The sequence below is a fragment of the Hemiscyllium ocellatum genome, chromosome 31 (assembly GCF_020745735.1).
Source record: "Hemiscyllium ocellatum isolate sHemOce1 chromosome 31, sHemOce1.pat.X.cur, whole genome shotgun sequence".
In the NCBI taxonomy this organism is placed as follows: domain Eukaryota; kingdom Metazoa; phylum Chordata; class Chondrichthyes; order Orectolobiformes; family Hemiscylliidae; genus Hemiscyllium; species Hemiscyllium ocellatum.
This window is the reverse complement of record NC_083431.1, coordinates 52,113,195-52,134,276: the sequence shown is the minus strand read 5'-3', so window position 1 is coordinate 52,134,276 and position 21,082 is coordinate 52,113,195. Positions and strand designations below refer to the sequence as shown.

The window sequence follows — 21,082 nt, the reverse complement described above, 5'->3', positions numbered from 1 at the left end:
GCCTAGAGGTCGAGTTACCACTGCATCATTCGGGCCTTCCTAAGAGCTCAGGCTTTTAAGAAACCCAATGCCAATTTGGCAATTTTTCAAATTCATAAACATGCACCCGAACACAAATCTGGGAGCGAAACCACGGATGGAACCAGATCAAAATGGATAGGAGTGTAGAACTGAGTTTTTTTTTAATTTAAAAAAGAAACCATTACCAAGTTATCAAACTGCTAAATTTAGAACTTGATTGTTGAGTATTTTTAACCTACATGTTCAGGCATGTTGTAACAAAGCTTTGGAGCTTCAACCGTGGCTTTCTGGTCCAGTGGAGGACACAATGCCACTTGACAAATGCCCAAAGAACTCTGCTCGCACTTGCTTTCAGCCCACTCTGGAACTGATTTGTTTGAGCCTTATAAGCACCTGTGATCTTGCTCTGACAAATAGATTATTACATCTCTGGCAAGAGTCCATGTAGTCCATCACACGTGAGCCAGCTCTCTGAAAACATCAGCAAAATTCTATTCCACTATCCAATCTCTTTACTTGTTTAGCAAAAAGTCTCTTTCAAATATTTATCCACTTCCATTTCTCATTTCTATTTATAGATTCTGTTTTGGGTGGTCATACCAATGTCTATCATCTTTTGGTATTGATCTCAATTGTATACCCTGAATTAGTGACTATAATTTTGGAAATTCTTTTTTTCTAATTTATATTGTCAAAACTTTGTGTCAGATGTCTTGCTATCTTCCTCTACTCCTAATATCAACATTAATATCAACTTGCTGTTGACATTGCTCCTCATAAGGTGCCTAAAACTGGACTCCATTTTCTTACTGTAGGCTGATCAATGATTTATAGGGGTTTAGCATTTCATCACCTAGTTACTGGTCTGATGAAGAGTATACCTCTGAAATGCCGCAGACTGTCTTCTCTTCACATGTTGACTGGCCAACCTATTTTGCAATGTTGTCTGAATTTATTTTCAATTTTCTGAATTTAGCATCTTACTGAATGCTAAAGCAAAGTGAAATTATTACTACTTATAAAACCTAGAATTCTGAAGTTACTTTTGCTCCATTTCGCATGCTCCTTTACTTATACTTACCATTAATGTATGTCATCTCAGATTTCTCTGCACTAGTTTCTATTTGGTATCAAACTACCCAGTCTATTTACTTGTTTGTGGACAACAATTTTCAAAGTTAAACCACTTGTCCTATTTGTGTTTATCTGAATACCTGAATCAGGCAGAGTTCTCCCACTCTTAATAATGACAGATATAAAATCATCCTTTTTGTGCCCTAACACCACACCTCTGAGAAGTGCCCAGCTGGGACTCTGGTGCAATCAACCTTAAGCTGACTCCAAGGTTACGGACCTCTGAGTAATCCTGTGTTACTCTGAGCGCAGTTCCTTTTCTCACTGCCAGTTAGTCACTCCAACTACTTTCATCTACAAATTATAGAACAGTTTCTCAATACTTCATCTCTTGATCCCACACACCCCGCCTTCCCCAATGCACCCAGTTAAGGCCATAATCCACTGTTTTATCTCCTGTTAGCTCCATTTCTCTAAAATTACCCTTGTTGCAGTTCTCAGCTTCATTTTGATAAAGTACAAGTTGGCTGGATTACTGCATTGTCGTTCTTACTTTGTACCATGGTATGTCCACTCATAACACTGGCCCTTGTTAGGGTTCATGTATCCCAGGGATGTGACATGTAAGATGCATATGCTACCTTTTACATTTCATGCAAACCTCCATGTTTCCTGCCTTTATTATTCTCCAGCTCCATGCTCTTTGTATGTGAGCTCTACTTTTGCAACACTAACTTACATCGGATCTGCTTTTCGAGTCATGCAGCACAGAAGTAAACCCTTGGCTCAATTCATCCATGCCATAGAACCCCTACAGTGTGGAAACAGGCCATTTGGCCCAACACATCCACACCAACCCTCCAAAGAGTAAGCCACCCAGACCTATTCCCCTCCCCTAACCTACCTAACATACACATCCCTGAACATTATGGGCAATTTAGCATGGCCAATTCAACTAACCTACACATCTGTGGGAGGAAACCGGAGCACCCAGAGGAAACCCATTCAGACACTGGGAGAATGTGAACTCCACACAGGCAGTTGCCCGAGACTGGAATCGAACCGGGGTCTCTGGCACTGTGAAGCACCACTGAGCCACCATGCTGACCAGGTTCCGAAACTGAACTAGTCCCATTTGCCTATGTTTGGACCATATTTCTTTAAACTCTTTCCTGTCTATGTACCGTCGAAATGTCTTTTAAATATTGTAATCTTACCTGTCTCTACCACTTCCTCTGGCAACTCATTCTATATATGAAGTACCCTCTGTCCCTTGGGTCTCTCTTAAATTCTTGCACCCTCACCTTAAACCTATGTTTTGGACTCTCCTACCTTGGAAAAAGACCGTGGCTTTTCACGTTATATATGCCCCTCTTTATAAATTCAATAAGGTCACCCATCAGCCTCCTGTGCTCCAGCAAATAAAATCTCAGCCTATCCAGCTTCTCTTTTATGACTCAAGTTTTCCAGTCTTAACAATACCCTAATAAATCTGTTTCGCACCTTTTCCAGTTTAATTACATTCTATAGCAGTGCGACCAGAATTGTGTGCAGTACTCTAAATGTGGCCTTGCTAGTGTGTTGTACAGCTGAAACGTGACATCCCAATTCCTGTACTCAGTACTCTGATGGTTAGAGTAAGCGTGCCGAACGCTGCTTTCCCCACCCTGTGACACCACTTTCAAGGAACTGAGCACCTGAACCCCAGGGTCTTTTACTCCCAGGGCCTTTTAATTAACTGTAAGTCTTGACCTGATTTCTTTTACAAAAATGCAGCACCTGGCATTTATCCAAATTAAGTTCTATCTGCTATTCCTCAGTACACTGGCCAAGTTGACCAGGATCCATGAATACTCTTTAGATAACCTCCTTCACTGTGCACTAAGATGTGGAGGTGTCGGTGTTGGACTAGGGTAGACAAAGTAAAAAATTATACAAAATCAGATTATAGTCCAACAGCTTTATTTGAAATCACAAGCTTTCAGAGCGACACTCCTTCGTCAGGTGCAGAGAGGGCACACCAACACACAGATCAAAGGATCATGCAATTGGTGTAAGTCAGTGAACAAACTTAAAATGGCTGATGGAGAATGCTGTTTGAAAGGAGATGCAAGTTTGGACTGATTAAGAGTGTCAGGGAGTATATGTGCATGTGTGAGTGTGAGAAAGAGTGTGTCCGTCAGAGTGTAATAAGCAATCCAAAACTCTACAAACGAATTATGATTTGGAGACACCAGTGTTGGACTGGGGTGGACAAAGTTGAAAATCTCTCAACACCAGGTTATAGTCCAACAGGTTTATTTGGAAGAACTAGCTTACGGAGCGCTGCTCCTTTAACCACCTGATGAAGGAGCAGCGCTCCGAAAGCTTGTATTTCCAAATAAACCTGTTAAACTATAACCTAGTGTTGTCTGATGTTTAATTTCCAACTAATTAAGGTAGAGAGATCATAACAATTTATCAAAGTTGATGCTGTCAAAACAGGACAATAAGGAAAATTTTGAAGATACAGAATAGTGTATCTCTCTCTCTCTCTCTCGCACACAATCCCTTTCTCTCACACTCTGCCCCCTCACACACCGGCCCACCCTCACACTCCACCCCTGCCCTACACTCTGCAACCCCCACACTCCGTGCTCCCTTGCCCGCCTGGTCTCTCTTTCACTCTCTCTCTCTCCTGCTCGCGGGCCTGTTCTCTCTCTCTCTCTCTATATTGCATGCCCAGTCTCTCTCTCTCTCTCTCTCTCTCTCTCTCTCTCTCATTTGCGCGCACATCCTCTCTCTCTCTCGATCGTCCGCCCAGTCTCTCTCTTTTTCTCTCTCTCCCTCTCTCTCTCGAACACTCTCCATCTCTCCCTCACACCGCTCGCTCTCTGTTTCTGTCACTCTCGCTCGCTCACTCACATTCTCTCTCTCTCTTGCACGCTCACAATCTCTATCTCTCTCTGTCTTGCATGCTTGTGCTTATTCTCTCTCTCGCACGGTTTCTCTCTCTCTCATTTACTCACGCTCTCTTGTTGGCTATCTCATGCACTCTCTCTCTTGCTTGCGCGCCTGGTCTGAGTCTCACCCGGGTGCCGGCCCCTCTCTCACTCAGGCACCCGGCTCCCCTTTCGCTTGCGTGCGTGAGCGAGAGAAACAGGGTGCATGCTCGCTCGTGCTCTCTCTCTCTTTCTGTTGCACACTTGCTCTCTCTGTGTCTCTCTTTCGCTCACGCTCTCTCTCGCATGCTCACGTGCTCTCTCTTGCATGTTCTCTCCCGCGCACACTCGCTCGCTCACATTCTCTCTTGTACACTCACACTCTGTCTCTGTCGCGCACGTACATGCTCTCTCTCGCATGCTCATGCGTGCTCTCTCTCACTACCTCGTGTGCTCTCTCTCTCTCACACGCTTGCTCACTCTTGCACACACTCTCGCATGTTCGCACGCAGTCTCTCGTACGCGCTCTCTCTCGCACACTCACTCTATGGCTCTCTCCCTCTTGCTACCTCGCACATGCGTGCTCACATGGGGCAAATCATATAAAGTCATAGAGATGTACAGCATGGAAACAGACCCTTCGGTCCAACCCGACCATGCCTACCAGATATCCCAGCCCAATCTTGTCCCACCTGCCAGCACCCAGCACCCAGCCCTTATCCCTTGAAAACCTTCCTATTCATATACCTATCCAAATGCCTTTTAAATTTTGCAATTGTGCCAGCCTCCATCACTTCCTCTGGCAGCTCATTCCATACACGTACCACCCTCTGTGTGAAAAAGTTGCCCCATAGGTCTCTTTTTAAATGTTTCTCCTCTCACCCTAAATCTGTGCCCTCTAGTTCTGGACTTCCCGATCCCAGGGAAAAGACTTTGCCTATTTCTCCTATCCATGCCCCTCATCATTTTTTAAACCAGCCTATTCAGCCTCTCCCTATAGCTCAAATTCTTCAACCCTGGCAACATCCTTGCACATCTCTTCTGAACCCTTTCAAGTTTCACATCATCTTTCTGATAGGAAGACGAGAATTGCATGCAATATTCCAACAGTGGCCTAACCAATGTCCTGTACAGCTGCAACATGACCTCCCAACTCCTGTACACAATACTCTGACCAAACGCCTTCTTCACTATCCTATCTACCTGCAACTCCACTTTAAATGAGCTATGAACCTGCACTCCAAGATCTCTTTGTTCAGCAACACTCCCTAGGACCTTACCATTAAGTGTATAATTTCTGCTAAGATTTGCTTACCCAAAATGCAGCACTTGGCATTTATCTGAATTAAACTCGATCTGCCACTTCTCGGCCCTGTGGCCCATCTGGTCCAGATCCTGTTGTAATCTGAGGTAACCATCTTTGCTGTTGGACACCTCCAATTTTGGTGTCATCTGCAAACTTACCTCTTATGCTCACATCCAAATCATTTATGTAAATGACAAAAAGTAGAGGACCCAGCACCGATCACTTTGTTTATTTGCAGATACATTCTATTTTCTTAAAAGATGCGAACAATTTGTAGTTACAGTCACTGTGGCATTTTTATAAAGTCATGCTTTTGGAATAAGGCCAACCTGGTTTAAAACTCAGAGGCAGTTTCTGAATGAGGCCTCACATCTACGGTCCAGTGTTTGACCCGAGATGCCCCCTTTTGTATCTCTGCCTGACTGAAGTTTGGAAAGTTAGGCAGACACTGATAACCTTTGATCATCTCGGGGCAGTGACTTGAAACAGATTCTGAATTTGCACCTTAATCAATCTAAACTTGCATCTCCTTTCTAACAGAGTTCTCCATCAGCCATTTTAGATTTGTTCACTCCATTTACACCAATTGTATGATCCTTTGATTTGTCTGCCTATGATCTCTTAAAAATCATCCAACACCAGGTTATAGTCCTATAGGTTTATTTGGAAGCACTAGCTTTTGGAGTGCTGCTGCAGGAGGTGCTCCTTCAGCAACCACCTGATGAAGGAGCGTCCCTCCGAAAGCTAGTGCTTCCAATTTAACCTGTCGGACTATAACCTCGTGTTGTGTTTTTGACACTGTCCACTATACCAACAATTTTGGTTTCATCCTTTGGTGTCAACTTACCAATATACCTCTTATGTTCTCATCTATATCGTTTAAATGAGTAAATTGAATAAATAACAAGTGACAGTGGACCCAGCACCAATCCTTTTCCTTCAAGTCAGCATAGCGACATCTACCTCACCACCAACCTCCTTCCCTGCTAAAGTCACATGGATCCTCTAACCATACTCTGGCCCCTCTGAGTGTCATTACTTATTTCACCCTCCTGTTTAGTATCATTATCTCCACTGTGCTCATAATTCAGACTAGCTTTGGGTATAAAGGAAAATTAAATTACATCAATACTTTTATATCAGACAAACTTTGGGAGCTTTTGCATAGCTTAAATACAATGTTTCCTCCTTTCATAAAACCAGAAAAAAAAATTGGTAGTTGCATATATGGTTTGAAACGATTGATTTCACTTCCATAGGGTTATTTTTAACATTTTGAAATGATTATTTGAAATGTTTTTTATTTAGTTTCCACTATAGGGCACTTGCTAAAGCCATTTCTGATCACTGTTCTAGTCGTTGAGTTGTGCATCTGTGGATTATAACCTGGCTATATATCTTCATTGGAAGTGAACTCATTCTGACCATTCCGGTTTTCTTCTGATATTTTTGAGAATGGTCACATTCCACTTGTTTCAGCAGAACTGGTTTTGTAAGTGTTGATGTGTTTGGAGTTGGTTTGCTGCATGGTTCAACCAGTCGTTCGTGATCTCTTGTTTATCCTGTTTGTCTTCCAGTCGCAAAACTTCGGCAGCGCTTAGCTGAGTTGGAAAAGGCCGAGGCTGATTTCTTGCGAACAAAGCAGCAGTTGGAATTCGAGTTTAATCAGAAGAGGGCAAAATTCAAGGAGCTGTACCTCGCGAAAGAAGGTTAGAAGTTACTTATGTATTGACAAATGACTTGCACATTCCCCCTGGTGAATTAACCAGGATTCAAAATTGCTCCTAATGAAAGGTTTGGATGTGGCAATGTTGAGGAACAGATGCTGTTTGTCACTTAAAAGAATCTGCTTTTGAAAACTGTGTGAAGTTAAGAATTAGATATCAACTAAAAAGGTGCTCAATTTACTTAATGATTCCTGATTTGTATTTTTGTCTTTTTAAAGGTTGGTACTTCATATGATTAGATAAAAACCATGACTGCAAATGCTGGAAACCAGAGTCTAGATTAGAGTGGTGCTGGAAAAGCACAGCAGGTCAGGCAGCATCCGAGGAGCAGGAAAATCGACATTTTGAGCAAAAGCCCTTAATCAGGAAACATCAGGATGCTTCCTGATGATGGGCCTTTGCCCGCAACGTTGATTTTCCTGCTCTTCGGATGCTGCCTGCACTTTATATGATTAGAAACAGATTGGTGTTTTCCCCTTAACTTCTAGAAACAACTTGGAAAAGGCAGGAAGGGTGTTATTCCACATGGAGTGGAGGAGCAGTGGCACCAGCCTGGATATCTGCATAATCGTTGAAGGTGGCAGGACAGGTTGAGGACATGCTCCGTTTTATTACTAGGTATATGGAGTATAACAGCAAAAAAGTTGTACAAAACAGTTGTTTAATCTGGACTGGAATATTGCATCCAGTTCAGTGCACAACACTTTAAGATGGCGTCGAAAAAGGATACAGTAAAGAATCACAAAAAGGCTTCTAGGGAGAGGAAATTTGGTTATGCAGATAGGTTGGAAAGGTAGGTAGATTGAAAAGAGAAAGTTGAGAGATTTTGTCAAGGGTTTTGAAATGATATGGGATCTGGACAGAGTAGTTGAAGAGTCAAGAATGAGGGGACAGATTTAAAGCAAAAGAGGCAATGATGACATGAGGCAGATGTTTTTCATACTGAGTCATTCAGGTCTGGAATAGACTACCTAAGAGTGTGGTGTCAGTGGATTCAATCTTGGCACTCAAAGAGGAATGCTTGCTTGAAAAAGAAGACTGCAAGACTGTAGGGAGAATGCAAGAGTGTGCTGCTGGTTCATTTGCTCGTACGGAGTTGATGCAGGCGTGACAGATTGAATAGCTTCCCTCTGTGTTGTATTAATTCTGAAACTCTGAACTTGAGGCACAGTGTTAGCTTTGGAGCAGATGGAATGACAGTGTAGTTTGTAGTTTTGCTTCTATCTCAGATGGATTCTGTCATCTGAAAAATTACATACACCTTAAACTTTTTATTAGGATTGAATAATATGAGGGTATTTGATGAACGTAAAATTTTAAAAATAGAGCAGATGAAGCACAAAGGAAGACCAGATGAGTTGATGCAAATGGAAGATATATTATTTGAAATGAGTTGATCTCCCTGAGCTCTCCAGATAAGGGAGTCAAAATCAAGCATTTTCAGACAAATTGGGATTAGATGAAATTTGTCTATGCAAACATCTCGTGCTTTGTTTATTTCATTCTGTCTAGCCGGGAAATGTCCGGATGTTTGCAGACGAGTAATTTTAAAAACGTTATGAACTTCAACTTATTCAAACTTCTGATTTTTTTTAAACTTGTACCAATTCCTCTGCTTTCTAATCTACATCAGATCTCGTTCGAACATCACCTCATCTATAATTGTATTCATGAGTTGAACTCCAGCTCTACAACACTCTGAACTATTTCCACCCTGGCCTTGTGACCTCTGAGTTTGTTTATCCCGTCATTGGCAGCTATAGCTATAGTTACATAAACCCTAAATTCTGAAATTATGTATCTCTAACTTCGTATGAAAAGAAAAGAGAGTCCTTAAAGCCTCCTACTTTGACCAAAAGCTGTCTTAATATCATTGTGTTTGAAAACATTCTATAAAGTGCGTTGAGATTACTACTTAGATGTGCTGCATAAAAGCCAGATGTTGATGACTGTAGCCTAATGTCTCAACGTGAGCTGTTAATGTTGAAATGTTACGCGGCACGGTGGCACAGTGGTTAGCACTGCTGCCTCACAGCGCCAGAGACCCGGGTTCAATTCCCACCTTAGGCGACACTCTGTGTGGAGTTTGCACATTCTCCCCGTGTCTGCGTGGGTTTCCTCCGGGTGCTCTGGTTTCCTCCCACAGTCACAAAGATGTGCAGGTTAGGTGAATTGGCCATGCTAAATTGCCATAGTGTTAGGTGAAGAGGTAAATGTAGGGGAATGGGTCTGGGTGGGTTACACTTTGGCGGGTCGGTGTGGACTTGTTGGGCCGAAGGGCCTGTTTCCACACTAATTAATCTAATCTAAATTACAACATTTGGTCCAACCCGTCCTTGCCGACCAGATATCCTAACCTAATCTAGTCTCATTTGCCAGCACCTGGCCCATATCCCTCTACACCCTTCCTATTCACATACCCATCCAGATGCCTTTTAAATGTTGTAATTGTATCACTTCCCCTGTCAGCTCATTTCATACACGCAGCACCCTCTGTGTGAAAACATTGCCTCTTAGGTCCTTTTTAAATTTTTACCCTCTCACCCTAAATCTATGCTGTCTAGTTCAGGGAAACGACCTTGTCTATTTACCCTATCCATGCCCCTCATGATTTTATAAACCTCAGCCTCCAACACTCCAGGGAAAACAGCCCCAGTCTATTCAGCCTCTCTCTGTAGCTCAAATCCTCCAACCCGGACAGCATCCTTGTAAATCTTTTCTGACCCTTTCAAGTTTGACAATGTCCTTCAGATAGGAGAGACCAGAATTGCAAACAATATTCCAAAAGTGGCCTAACCAATGTCCTCTACAGCCAAAACATGATTGCCCAACTCCAGTACTCGATGTTCTGATCAGTAAAGGAAAGCATACCAAATGCCACCTTCTCTGTCCCAACTACCTGTGCCTCTACTTTCAAGAAACTATGAACCTGCACTCCAAGGTCTCTTTGTTCAGCAACACTCCCCAGGACCTTACCATTAAGTGTATAAGTCCTGCCCTGATTTGCCTTTCCAAAATACAGCATCTCCCATTTATCTAAATTAAACGCCATCTGTCACTTCTTAGCCCATTGACCCAACAGATCAAGATCCTGTCATACTCTGAGGTAACCTACCTCGCTGTCCACTTCACCTTCAATTTTGGTGTCACCTGCAAACTTACTAACTACACTCTTATGTTCACATCCAAATCATTTGTGTGAATGAGGAAAAGCAGTGGACTCAGCACTGATCCTTGTGGCGCACCACTGATCACAGGCCTCCAGTCTGAAAAGCAACCCTCCACCACCTTCTACCTTCAAAGTTAAAAATCTCACAACACCAAGTTGCTGGTACATTCTATTTTCCTCAAAAAGCACCCAACCTGCAGGCAGTCAATCCACGTAACATCTTATAAATTCCTACTTTGGAATTAGAGCCAGTCTGATTCAAGATTGGAATACAGACAGACTCCAACCTCACACCTTTAATGCATTTTTTGAGCTGAGAGGTCACCTTTTTTAATACAACCCTATGTTATGTTGAGAATGTGACTTCAAAGAAGTTCTGGGATTTAACATATTAATGAACTGAAACCTGCAATCCACTCTAAAAGATGAAAGACTTAACAGCAATCTAGGTTTGTTGAATATATCATCTCAGTTGCATGACACTGTAATCTTTTACCTTACATTATGTGTCTTATGATCCTGCTCCACAGTTACCTGATGAAAGAGCAGCGCTCTGAAAGCTTAGGACTATAATCTGGTGTAGTGTGATTTTTAACTTTGCCCACCCCAGTCCAACACCAGCACCTCCACATCATTCCTACCTTCAAGCCAGTTCTATATTCAAATGGCTAGTTCCCACTGTATTACATGAGATCTAACCTTGTTAACCAGTCTACCATGAAGAACCTTTCGAACATCTTATTGAAGTCCATATAGTTCACTCTACTTTCATCAATCATGTTTGTTACTTCTTCAAAAAACTCAATCAAGTTTGTGAGACATGATTTCCCACACACAAAGTCACATAGACTGTCCCTAATCAGCCCTTGCCTATCCAAATACATGTAAATCCTGTCCCTCAGGATTCCCTCCCAACAACTTGCCCACCATCGACATCAGGCTCACTGGTCTATAGTTCCCTGGCTTGTCTTTACCACCCTTCTCCAGTCTTCCGGTACCTCACCTGTGACTATCGGTGATACAAATATCTCAGCAAGGGGCCCAGCAATCACTTCCCTAGCTTCCCACAGAGTTCTTGGGTACACCTGAAGAGGTCCTGGGGATTTATCCATTTTTATGCGTTTTAAGACACCCAGCACCATCACCTCTGAAATATGGACATTTTTTCAAGATGTCACCAAATATTTCCCCATATTCTATATCTTCCATGTCCTTTTCCACAGTAAACACTGATGCAAAATACTCATTTAGTTTCTCCCCCATCTCCTGTGGTTGGCAAATAATGACTTGCTTTCTCATCAGTCCACTCAAGTGTTAGCTTGTTTGTCACTGCTAGTTACTTCTGTGTACTATTTTAGTTCTGTGTATATTAGCAAAAACCTCCACTTGTCATTATGCTGATCCTTGAACGGTGGAAGATATTTTGATCTTGAAATTTGTTTCCAGTTGCAATGATGCTGTGGTAGTGCGTGAAGTGATTATGAATGTTTGAAGACAATTGTCTGAACAAATTTGATATTCCTTTTGATGTTTCAATGAAGACCCACATATATATATCAGTGACAAATGCATTAAAAAATTAATAAGAAATAGGAATAGAGTAGGCCATTCTGCCCTCTCACTTTCCTAATCCTGTCATAATCTTCCATTTCCTGATCAGTCCAAAATCTACCTAACTCCACCTTGAATATATTCAATGACCCACTCTCCATAGTTCACTGGAGAAGAGAAATCCAAGGGCCAACAATCTTCTGAAGAACAATTTCCTCCTGAGATCCCCACATCACAGTCCCAGTTTCCAGCTGATTTGATTCACCGCACATGCTATCAAGAAATATAGGGCCTGACAAATGTGTGGTGGAACTAGCCAAATCCTAGTACAATTACAACACTGGCATTACTTGGCGTTGTGGATATACGACTGTATTGCTGCAATAGTCTTAACTTGGAGACCCTGTATTTTGAATCTCATCCCTCCTTAAATGGAAGGAGAAGCATAAGTAAAAGTCTTGGAAAATATTCTGAGAGTTATGTGAAAAGTAGGAGAGAAATATTTAAAACCCCTTTTAATGTCTTTTTTCCCCCTTCTACCCACTCTACGTTATCCTGTTTTCATTCCCTGTTGCCCTGCCTTGGCAACCAGGTCGTCTTATATTTTTCTGGAAAGTGAGAGGCCTGAATTTGATAGTGTCTGATAACTGGCATAAATTTGTGGTTACATGTTTAAAGAGAAAGATACAGGGATGATCCTCTGCCCTCATTGGAATAAATTTGGCAAGCAGTCGACACCAATCAGCACCACCAGCTACCCCTACACCCTCAACTCTCTGACCCCTACACTGCAGTTCACTGATCTGCAGAGATGAGTTCAACCCTGAAACCACTTGCCTTTTTGTATCCACGTTACAATTATCTCAAATCTAGGATGGACCGATTGATCATTAAAGAAAACAAGAAACTTTCATTTATATATCATGTTTACAACATCAGAATGGATCAAAGTATTTCAACACCTGATCAGTACTTTGAAATATGGGTACTGCCATAATATAGGGAAAACGACCAATTCACATTCAGCAAAGTCCCACAAGCTGTTGTTCTCGTTTAGTGATAATAATTCAAAGATAAATAATTGCTCTCCGGACTGTGCTGGAAATTCAGCCAGCTTTGTGTACTTGGTTCTTCGGGATGGGATAAGAACAACAATTGTTTGACTTGCAAGTGACAGTGAGCGATAGCCAACAGAAAGTAGCCATGAAGATAATACTAAATGCCGAGAAGAATTATGACGTCTAATTGTATTTTCGGGATTACTTGCAAAGCTCTGCATAAATCGTAGAATCCCTACAGTGTGGAACCGGCCTTTTGGCCCATCAAGTACACACCAACTCTCCGAAGACCATCTGACCCAGATCTATCCCTCATCCATTTCCTGCAACTCTTCATCTCCAGTGGCTAATCTGCACATCCCTGGACACAATGGGCTTTCAGCATGACCAATCCACCTAACACGCACATCTTTAGATTGTGAGAGGAAACTGGAGCGTCTGGAGGAAATCCATGCATACACGGGAAGAATTTGCAAACTCTGCACAGACAGTAGCCTGGGCGCTGTGAGACAAGCAGTGCTACCCAGTCAGCCACTGTGCCACCTTCTGTGTGCAGTCTTACCAGTCTAATTGTTTGTATAGAGCAGAGTTAGATTATTTATAGGAAGTGAAAGGCAACCAAGAACTACTTGAATGGCAGTGCAGGCTCAAGGGGCTGAGTGTGCTGTATCTGCACCTAACTTTCACGTTTATGAGAGTGATGGACAATTAACAACCAACATGAGGAAGTGACTCCAGAAATATCCTCACCTTCAATGATGGGGGAACATGGGCATCAGTGTAAGGTACAAGGCTGAAGTACATGAAACCATCTTCAATAGACGTGTCAAGTGGGTGAATGAAGGCCTCCTGAGATCCCCACATCACAGTCCCAGTCTCCAGTGATTTGATTCACTGCATATGCTGTCAAGAAATATAGGGCCTGACAAATGTGTGGCGGAACTAGCCAAACCCTTCTACAATTACAACACTGGCATTACTTGGCATTGTGGATATATGACTGTATTGCTGTAATAGTATTGTCACTGGATGAGTAATCCAGAAACCCAGACTAATGTTCTGGAAACATGGTTAAATATACAGAGTGAAATTTGTAATTACTTAACAAATATGAATTAAAAGTTAGTCCAATTCCATGAAACTACTTTTGATAGTTGTGAAAACTCATCTGTTTCACTAACGCTCTTTAGAGAAAGACATTTTGCTGACTTTACTTGGCCTACATGTGACTCCAGATCCAGAACAATGTCATTGAGTCTTGAATGATCTCTGAAACGGCCTACCAAGCTACTCAGTTGTACCTAATTGCTGTAAAGTCTGATAAAAGGAATGAAACAGGATGTACCACCTGGATTGAAAAAGGAACCGCAAATGACAATGTCAAACCTTTTTTGGTTCAACGAAGTCCTCCTTAGTGCCAAACAGGGACTCGTGCCAAAATTGGGAGAGATGTCCCACAGACTAGTCATGCAAGAACTTGACAGTCATTACCATGGACTTATACCTTATAGACAGTGCCCCTGACACCACCACTGAAGTGTCTGGTATCTAGTCAGAAGGAGGTTGCTTTGGGAATCGTCAACATTGATTCCAGACCCCATGAAATCTCATGGTATCGGATCAGAGATGGGCATAGAATCCTGCAGATTACCATCTAAACACCATCTCCCTTCCCTTTGTCCTCTTCCTTCACATACCAGTTCTAGTAGATGCATATTTTCATGACTGTACTTGTAACTTGCATGCCAAGCAGTGCAAATAACATGCAATAGACAGTGCTAAGTGACCCTACATCCAGTGGATCAGATCTACACTCTGCCACATCCAGTCCATGAATGGCAATGGCCAATAAAACATCTCACTGGAGTAAGGGGCCCTACAAATATCCCCATCCTAAATGACAGAGGAGCCCAGCACATGATTGCGAAAGACAATCCATTTCTGCTCCTTTTGAGGCCCCAATATCAACCTTCAGGAAATTTCAAACACTCCACATGATATGGCGACACAGCTGAAGACATTAGTTACTGAAAAAGCCATGGACCCTGAGAACATTCCAGCGATAATACTGAAGGCAGACGTATCCACAGCTCCTGTGTTATAGTTCAGCCACACAACTAGTATTTGCTGGGTAATGTGGACAGTTTCCCAGGTACATCCTGGACACATAAGCATGGCAATTCAACTTGGCCAATTACTGCCCATTATTCTACACTCAATTTTGATTAAAGTGATGGACAGCGTCGTCGAAAAAGCTACCAAGTAGCATTTACTCACTGATAACCTGCGCATTGATGCTCAGTTTTAGTTCTGCCAGGTCCTCTAAACTCTCTTTTTTGTCTATCAGTCAGTTTTTAAAAAAAAGTTTTTTGAAAGCCTTGGTCATAAAATCTAAACTTTGTTTTCCTTTTAATGTTTGAGATTTAATTTCTAAGAGCTTCTTTTGTTATACTTCACAGCCTTTGTATAAAGCTTAACTTTGATCAAGAATAATTATTAGTACTTTGGAATTGTGTGCTTGCATTTGATATGGACTTATCTGCACTAGTATTGTTATTGCTCTAGAAGGGTTACCTGGATACCTGGAAGGTAAGCTGTTTATGATTACATCACCATTGTTACGAATGAACCCAAGTGCTGCCTATGAAACAGCAGAATTCTGGCAGCCCACAAATTGGATTGAGTTTCTTTTCATATGTCCTTGCAAACTTGTTGAGTATTATGGAGACTTTTTAATCCAAAGTTTTAATGTCAACACTGAAAATTAATCTTGGCTTGTTTAGAGGAGTTGAAGCGGCAGAATGTTGCGTTACAGTCAGCAGAAGGTGATGTTACTCGGCTGCAAGTCCAACTCATGGAGGCAACGGCTGACATGGAGAACATTAAAGCTGTAGCTACAGTTTCCGAGACCACCAAGCAGGAAGCAATCAATGACGTAAAGAAGCAGTGGCAAGAAGAGGTTGCTTCAATGCAGGCTATAATGAAAGGTAATGAATAAAATTCCTTTCTCCGATTTAGATTGTGTTTCCTTTTCTCTCTGAACTCACTCGCTGAAGCAGGAAGCTATCTGGGCTGAAACAAACAAAAACAGTAGTTGCAAGAGAAACTCAGCAGGCCTGGCAGCATCTATAGAGAGAAAACAGAGTGAATCCAGTGATCCTCTTTCAGAACTTCTTAAGAAAACTCATGGAACTCAGTTTTAAGCCTGTTTTCTGTCCACATATCCTGCCAGACCCGCTGAGTTTCTCCAGCAATTTCTGTTTTTATTTGTCTCGGATCACCAGCATTTGCAGTTCTTTCTTTTATTATAGCTATACATGCTGATCACCTCCTACATTCCACCCATTATTTGTGACAACTTTGACTGAATATTATTCTGAAACTTCATATCCACAGAAATGCAGTTGACACTTGGCAGGCCATTTTCAGAGGGTAGTTTATTAGGCAATTGCTAACAAATGGACCCTGATTGACACTCCCATAAGTTTCCATGATACTGCTAACTCTTTTGGTTGTGATTTTATAATTGCATCGTTATATGAGTTAATCTTGAATCTCTTTGAGACCAAATAGGCTATCAAATCTCTGCTTCACAAACACTACTTGTCCTCGCTGGCCTTCTACACCCCATCACTCCAAGTGCAATCTTGGTCTCACTGAGTCATGACTTAGTCCCTCTGTTCCTATCAATTGGCTGTGGTTTGGGTGATTTCAATAATTATAGGCTGTTCATTTTTGCCACCGGATTAAATAGTAACAACTTCTATATTTGAGTTATCTGACTGAAACCATTCGATTCTGCTTCTTGGTGTTTCTTGTTGAACTAGGAGTAAAGCTGGGTAAGTTTGTAAGAGATGCCTTTTGATCTGTGTTCTATGTCTGCTGCAGAGACAGTGAGAGAGTATGAGATTCAATTTCATCAGCGGCTGGAGCAGGAACGCACTCAATGGGGGCAGTACAAGGAAGCAATGGAACGTGAGTTAGCTGACCTAAGGAGGCAATTGTCTGAAAGACATGAAGAGGACAGCTTGGAAAATGACATGAAGAAAGTGAGTATATTCAGCTGTAAATCTTGAAATGATCAGTGATGTTGATCATGAAATGTGGAATGGGGAAAAATCTAAAGCAGTCTTAGTTGTGCAAGGCAATAATTTGGTATAAAATTTGTTTTGATTAAATTATTTCCAAGCCAGTTACACATTTGCATGTGACATTTTGTTGGGGGTGATTTGAAGTACGTATTGGAACCTTGGCCGTGTATTTATCTATTTATTAGCTCTCGAAGTAGAGAGAGTCACAATAATTATAAATTTATTTCCATGAACAGGCTCAGGAAGATGCTGAGAAGTTGCGGTCAGTGGTAGTGCCCATGGAGAAGGAGATAGCAGCTCTCAAAGAAAAGCTGTCAACAGCTGAGGAAAAGGTCAAAGAACTAGAAGCCTCAAAGGTGTGTCGTAAAAGTCTGTGTAATCAAAATACTTGGTTTTACCTTTATAACAATGACTATACTTTAGAGTTATTTAAATTTATTTAGAACTTTGTGATATACTTTGAACATAGAAGATGCTATTTACAGTCAAATTTGGAACAAAGCTTATGCAATTGGAGAGGGTGTAGAATAGACTTGCTCGATTAATCCCAGAGTTGATGAACTTAAGTTATATGGAGAGACTTGAGAAACTGGGATGGTTCTCTTGGCAGCAGGAAATATTAAGTATAGACTTAATACAGACGTTCAATTGGAAAGGTTTTGACAGAGTGTAGGGAGAAGTTGTTTGCGTTGACAGGAGAGTCAGTAACCATTGTATGTATGTACATGCTTGCATTATATGCAAGTATATATATTAGGAGCAAGAGTAGGCCACTTAACCCTTTAAGCCCGCTCCGCCATTCAATAAGATCTTGGCTGATCCAATTGCTCCATATTCTCGCCTACTCTGATAACCTTTCACCTCCTTGCATGTGAAGAATCCACCACCTTAATAATATTGAAAGACTTGCACCACTGCTTTTGAGGAAGAGAGTTACAAGGACCAGTGGTCCTTTCTTTCTGACTGCGCAGACTTCTGAGACCTGTATGCATCAGCACCAGAAAACAATACCACAATCAATATGCCGATGCCAATTGGAGAACATTGCCAAGGACATATGGCAACTCGTAGGGAAAAGGTTCTCCTCATCTCTGCCTTTAAAAAGGTGATTCTTTATCGGTAAACAGTAACTCCTAGTTCTGGATTCTCCCACAGGAGTAAGTGTCTTTTCCACCTACACCCTGTTAAGACTACTCAAGATCTCCTAAGCTTCAAGCAAATCACCTCTTACTCTTCTCAACTCCAGATACAAGCTTAGCTTGTCCAACATTTCCTCAAAGCCAACCCAACCCTTGGTATTAGTCTTGTGAGCATTCTCTGAACTATTACCAGTGCATTTACATCCTCGTTTAAATAAGGGGACCAACACAGTTATGGGTTCAGATAGTGTCTCACTAATGCACTGTGTAATTGAAGCATAGCCCTTCTTTTCTCGTATTCAGTTCCTTTGAATGAATAATAGCATTTTATTAACTATCCTAATTGCTTGCTGTAAATGCATACTAACCTTCAATGCTTCATGACCCAGAACACCAAGTTCCAATGTTCCCTCTAGTTTTCTTATCCACTGCACGGACCTTTAAGGTAGCGACTTCTGGAACTGCTGAGATCGGCATGGCAACTGATTGGAGCAGCTGTGTTTGTGTGCACAGCCTAGTGGGAATGTTAATGAGATCTCTGTGTCTCTCAGCGATACCTTCAGTACCTTCGTCCAGATCATTATAGAAATTCTAAAACATTGAGGCCACAGCACTGATCCCTGTGGCTCATTACTTGTTAGATCTTGCCAATTGGTAAAATTATTTATGCCTACCTTTTAGCCAGCCAATCATCTTTCCATACCAACATGTTAGTCCCATGAGCCCTTATTTTCCACAATAATCCTTGATGTCACACATTACCAAAAGCCTTCTGCGTTCCACAGTGTATATAGCAGTTGTCCTTCATCCATTGCACATCTACTTCCTCAAAGAGCTCGAATAAATTCTTTAGACATGATTTTCTTTTCACAAAGCCATGCAGTCATAAAGTTATACAGAATGGAAAAAGACACATTGGCTCAACTCATCCATGTCCTAAACTGATCGAGTCCCATTTTCCAACACTTGGCCCTTATCCCTCTAAACCCTTCATATTCATGTACCGATCCAGGTGCCTTTTAAATGTTATAGTTGTACTCACCTCCACCACTTCTTCTGGCAGCTCAATCCATACATGTTCCACCTTCTGCATGGAAAAAGTTGCTCCTTAAGCCCCTTTTAAATCTTTCTCCTTTCACCTTAAATCTATGCCCTCTAATTTTGTACTCCCCTACTCTGGGAAAAAAGCCACCTGATGATTTTATAAACATTCATAAGGTCACTCCTCAACCTCCAACACTCAAGGGAAAAAAGCCCCACCTTATTCAGCCACTCCCTATAGCTTAACCTCTGAATTCCTAGCAACATTCATGTATGTCTTTTCACCACCCTTTCAAGTTAAAGAACATCTTTCCTATAGCAGGGAGACCAAAATTGAATGCAATATTCTAAAAGTGGCCTAACCAATGTTCTGAGCGAAAGTGAGGACTGCAGATACTGGAGAATAGAGTCAAGATTAGAGTGGTGCTGGAAAAGCACAGCAGGTCAGGCAGCATCCAAGGAGCAGGAAAATCGATGTTTCGAGTAGTAACCCATCATCAGCCCTTCATTCCTGATGAAGGGCTCCTGCCCAAAATGTCGATATTCCTGCTTCTCGGATACTGCCTGACCTGCTGTGCTTTTCCAGCACCACTCTAATCTTCACAATGTTCTGTACATCCGCAACATGATATCATAACTCCTATACTTAATGCACTGACCAATGAAGGAAAGTATGCCAAACATTGTCATCTTCATCCTATCTTTTTATGATTCCACTTTGATGAAACTATGCATCTGCACCCCTAGGTCCCTTTGTTTGGCAACACTCTCCAGGGCCCTTCTATTAACCTTACAAAATACAACACCCATTTTTGGGCAAGTTTTAGCATATTGTGCCCATATATGTTAGCGAGTTTTGAAAAGGTTTGTCGCGTAGTTTGAGGTTCTAAATGTAAGTTTATTCACTGAGCTGGAAGGTTCATTTTCAGACGTTTCATCTCCATAGTATGTAACATCATCCGTGAGCTTCCAGTGAAGCACTGGTGCTATGACCTGTTTTCTATTTATGTGTTTAGATTTCCATGGGTCAGTGATGTCATTTCCTGTTCTTTTTCTCACTATACTGGCCTTCATCAGTCAGGGTATTAAGTATAGAAGTTGGGAAGTTATGTTGCAGTTTCACAGGACATTGGTGAGGTTGCACTTGGAGTATTGTGTTCAGTTTTGATCACCTTGTTATAGGAAGAGTGTTATTGAACTGGAAAGAGTGCAGACAAAATTTGCAAGGATGTTGCTTGGACGCAATGGTTTGAGTTATAGGGCGAGGTTGGACAAGCTAGCACCTTTTTCTTTACAGTGTAGGAGAGTGAGGGGAGACCTTCTAGAAGTGTGTAAGATCATGAGAGATATGGATAGGGTGAATGCACTCAATCTTTTTTACAGGGTTGGGGAATTGAGGACTAGAGGGCATCAGTTTAAGGTTAGAGGGGAAAGAATAAAAGGGAACCTGAGGGGCAACTTTTTACACAGAGGGTGGTACGCATATGGAATGAGCTGCCAGCAAAACTGGCTGTGGCGGTACATTAATAATATTTAAAAGGCATTTGGACAAATACATGGAAAGGAAAAGATTAGAAGGATATGGATCAAGTGCAGGGAAATGGGGTTAGTGTGGACGGACATTTTGATTGACATGGACCAGTTTAGGCCAAAGGGCCTGTCTCCGTGTTGTAGGACTCTGTTACTTTAACTATCTTAGCAAGTAGCCTGCAATCTCTTGCCTAGCTTTTTAAAATATTCTGGGATACACCTGTTCAGGTCTTGGGCATTTATCCACCTTTAGGTGTTTTAAAATGTCCATCACCACTTCTTCTGTAAAATGGACACTTTTCAATATATCACTATTTATTTGCCCGACTTCTCTAGCTTCCATATCCTTCTCCACAGTAAATACTGACGTGAAATACATCTCCTGTGGTTCCACGCATATGCAGCCTTGTTGATCCTAAAGGGACCCTATTCTCTCCCAAGTTACGGCTTTGTC

General features: G+C 41.7%; 1 protein-coding gene across 2 annotated transcripts in view; it reads left to right on the top strand.

Annotated features, from left to right (window-relative positions):
• The window catches only part of rabep1 (rabaptin, RAB GTPase binding effector protein 1), a 135,282-nt gene that overhangs the window by 38,410 nt on the left and 75,790 nt on the right, over nt 1-21,082 (top strand). For both annotated transcript variants that reach the window (XM_060847962.1, XM_060847961.1), the window contains exons 2-5: nt 6,900-7,031; nt 15,611-15,814; nt 16,716-16,876; nt 17,155-17,274. In XM_060847962.1, the coding sequence (XP_060703945.1) occupies nt 6,900-7,031; nt 15,611-15,814; nt 16,716-16,876; nt 17,155-17,274 (617 nt within the window). The remainder of the gene's footprint in view (nt 1-6,899; nt 7,032-15,610; nt 15,815-16,715; nt 16,877-17,154; nt 17,275-21,082) is intronic.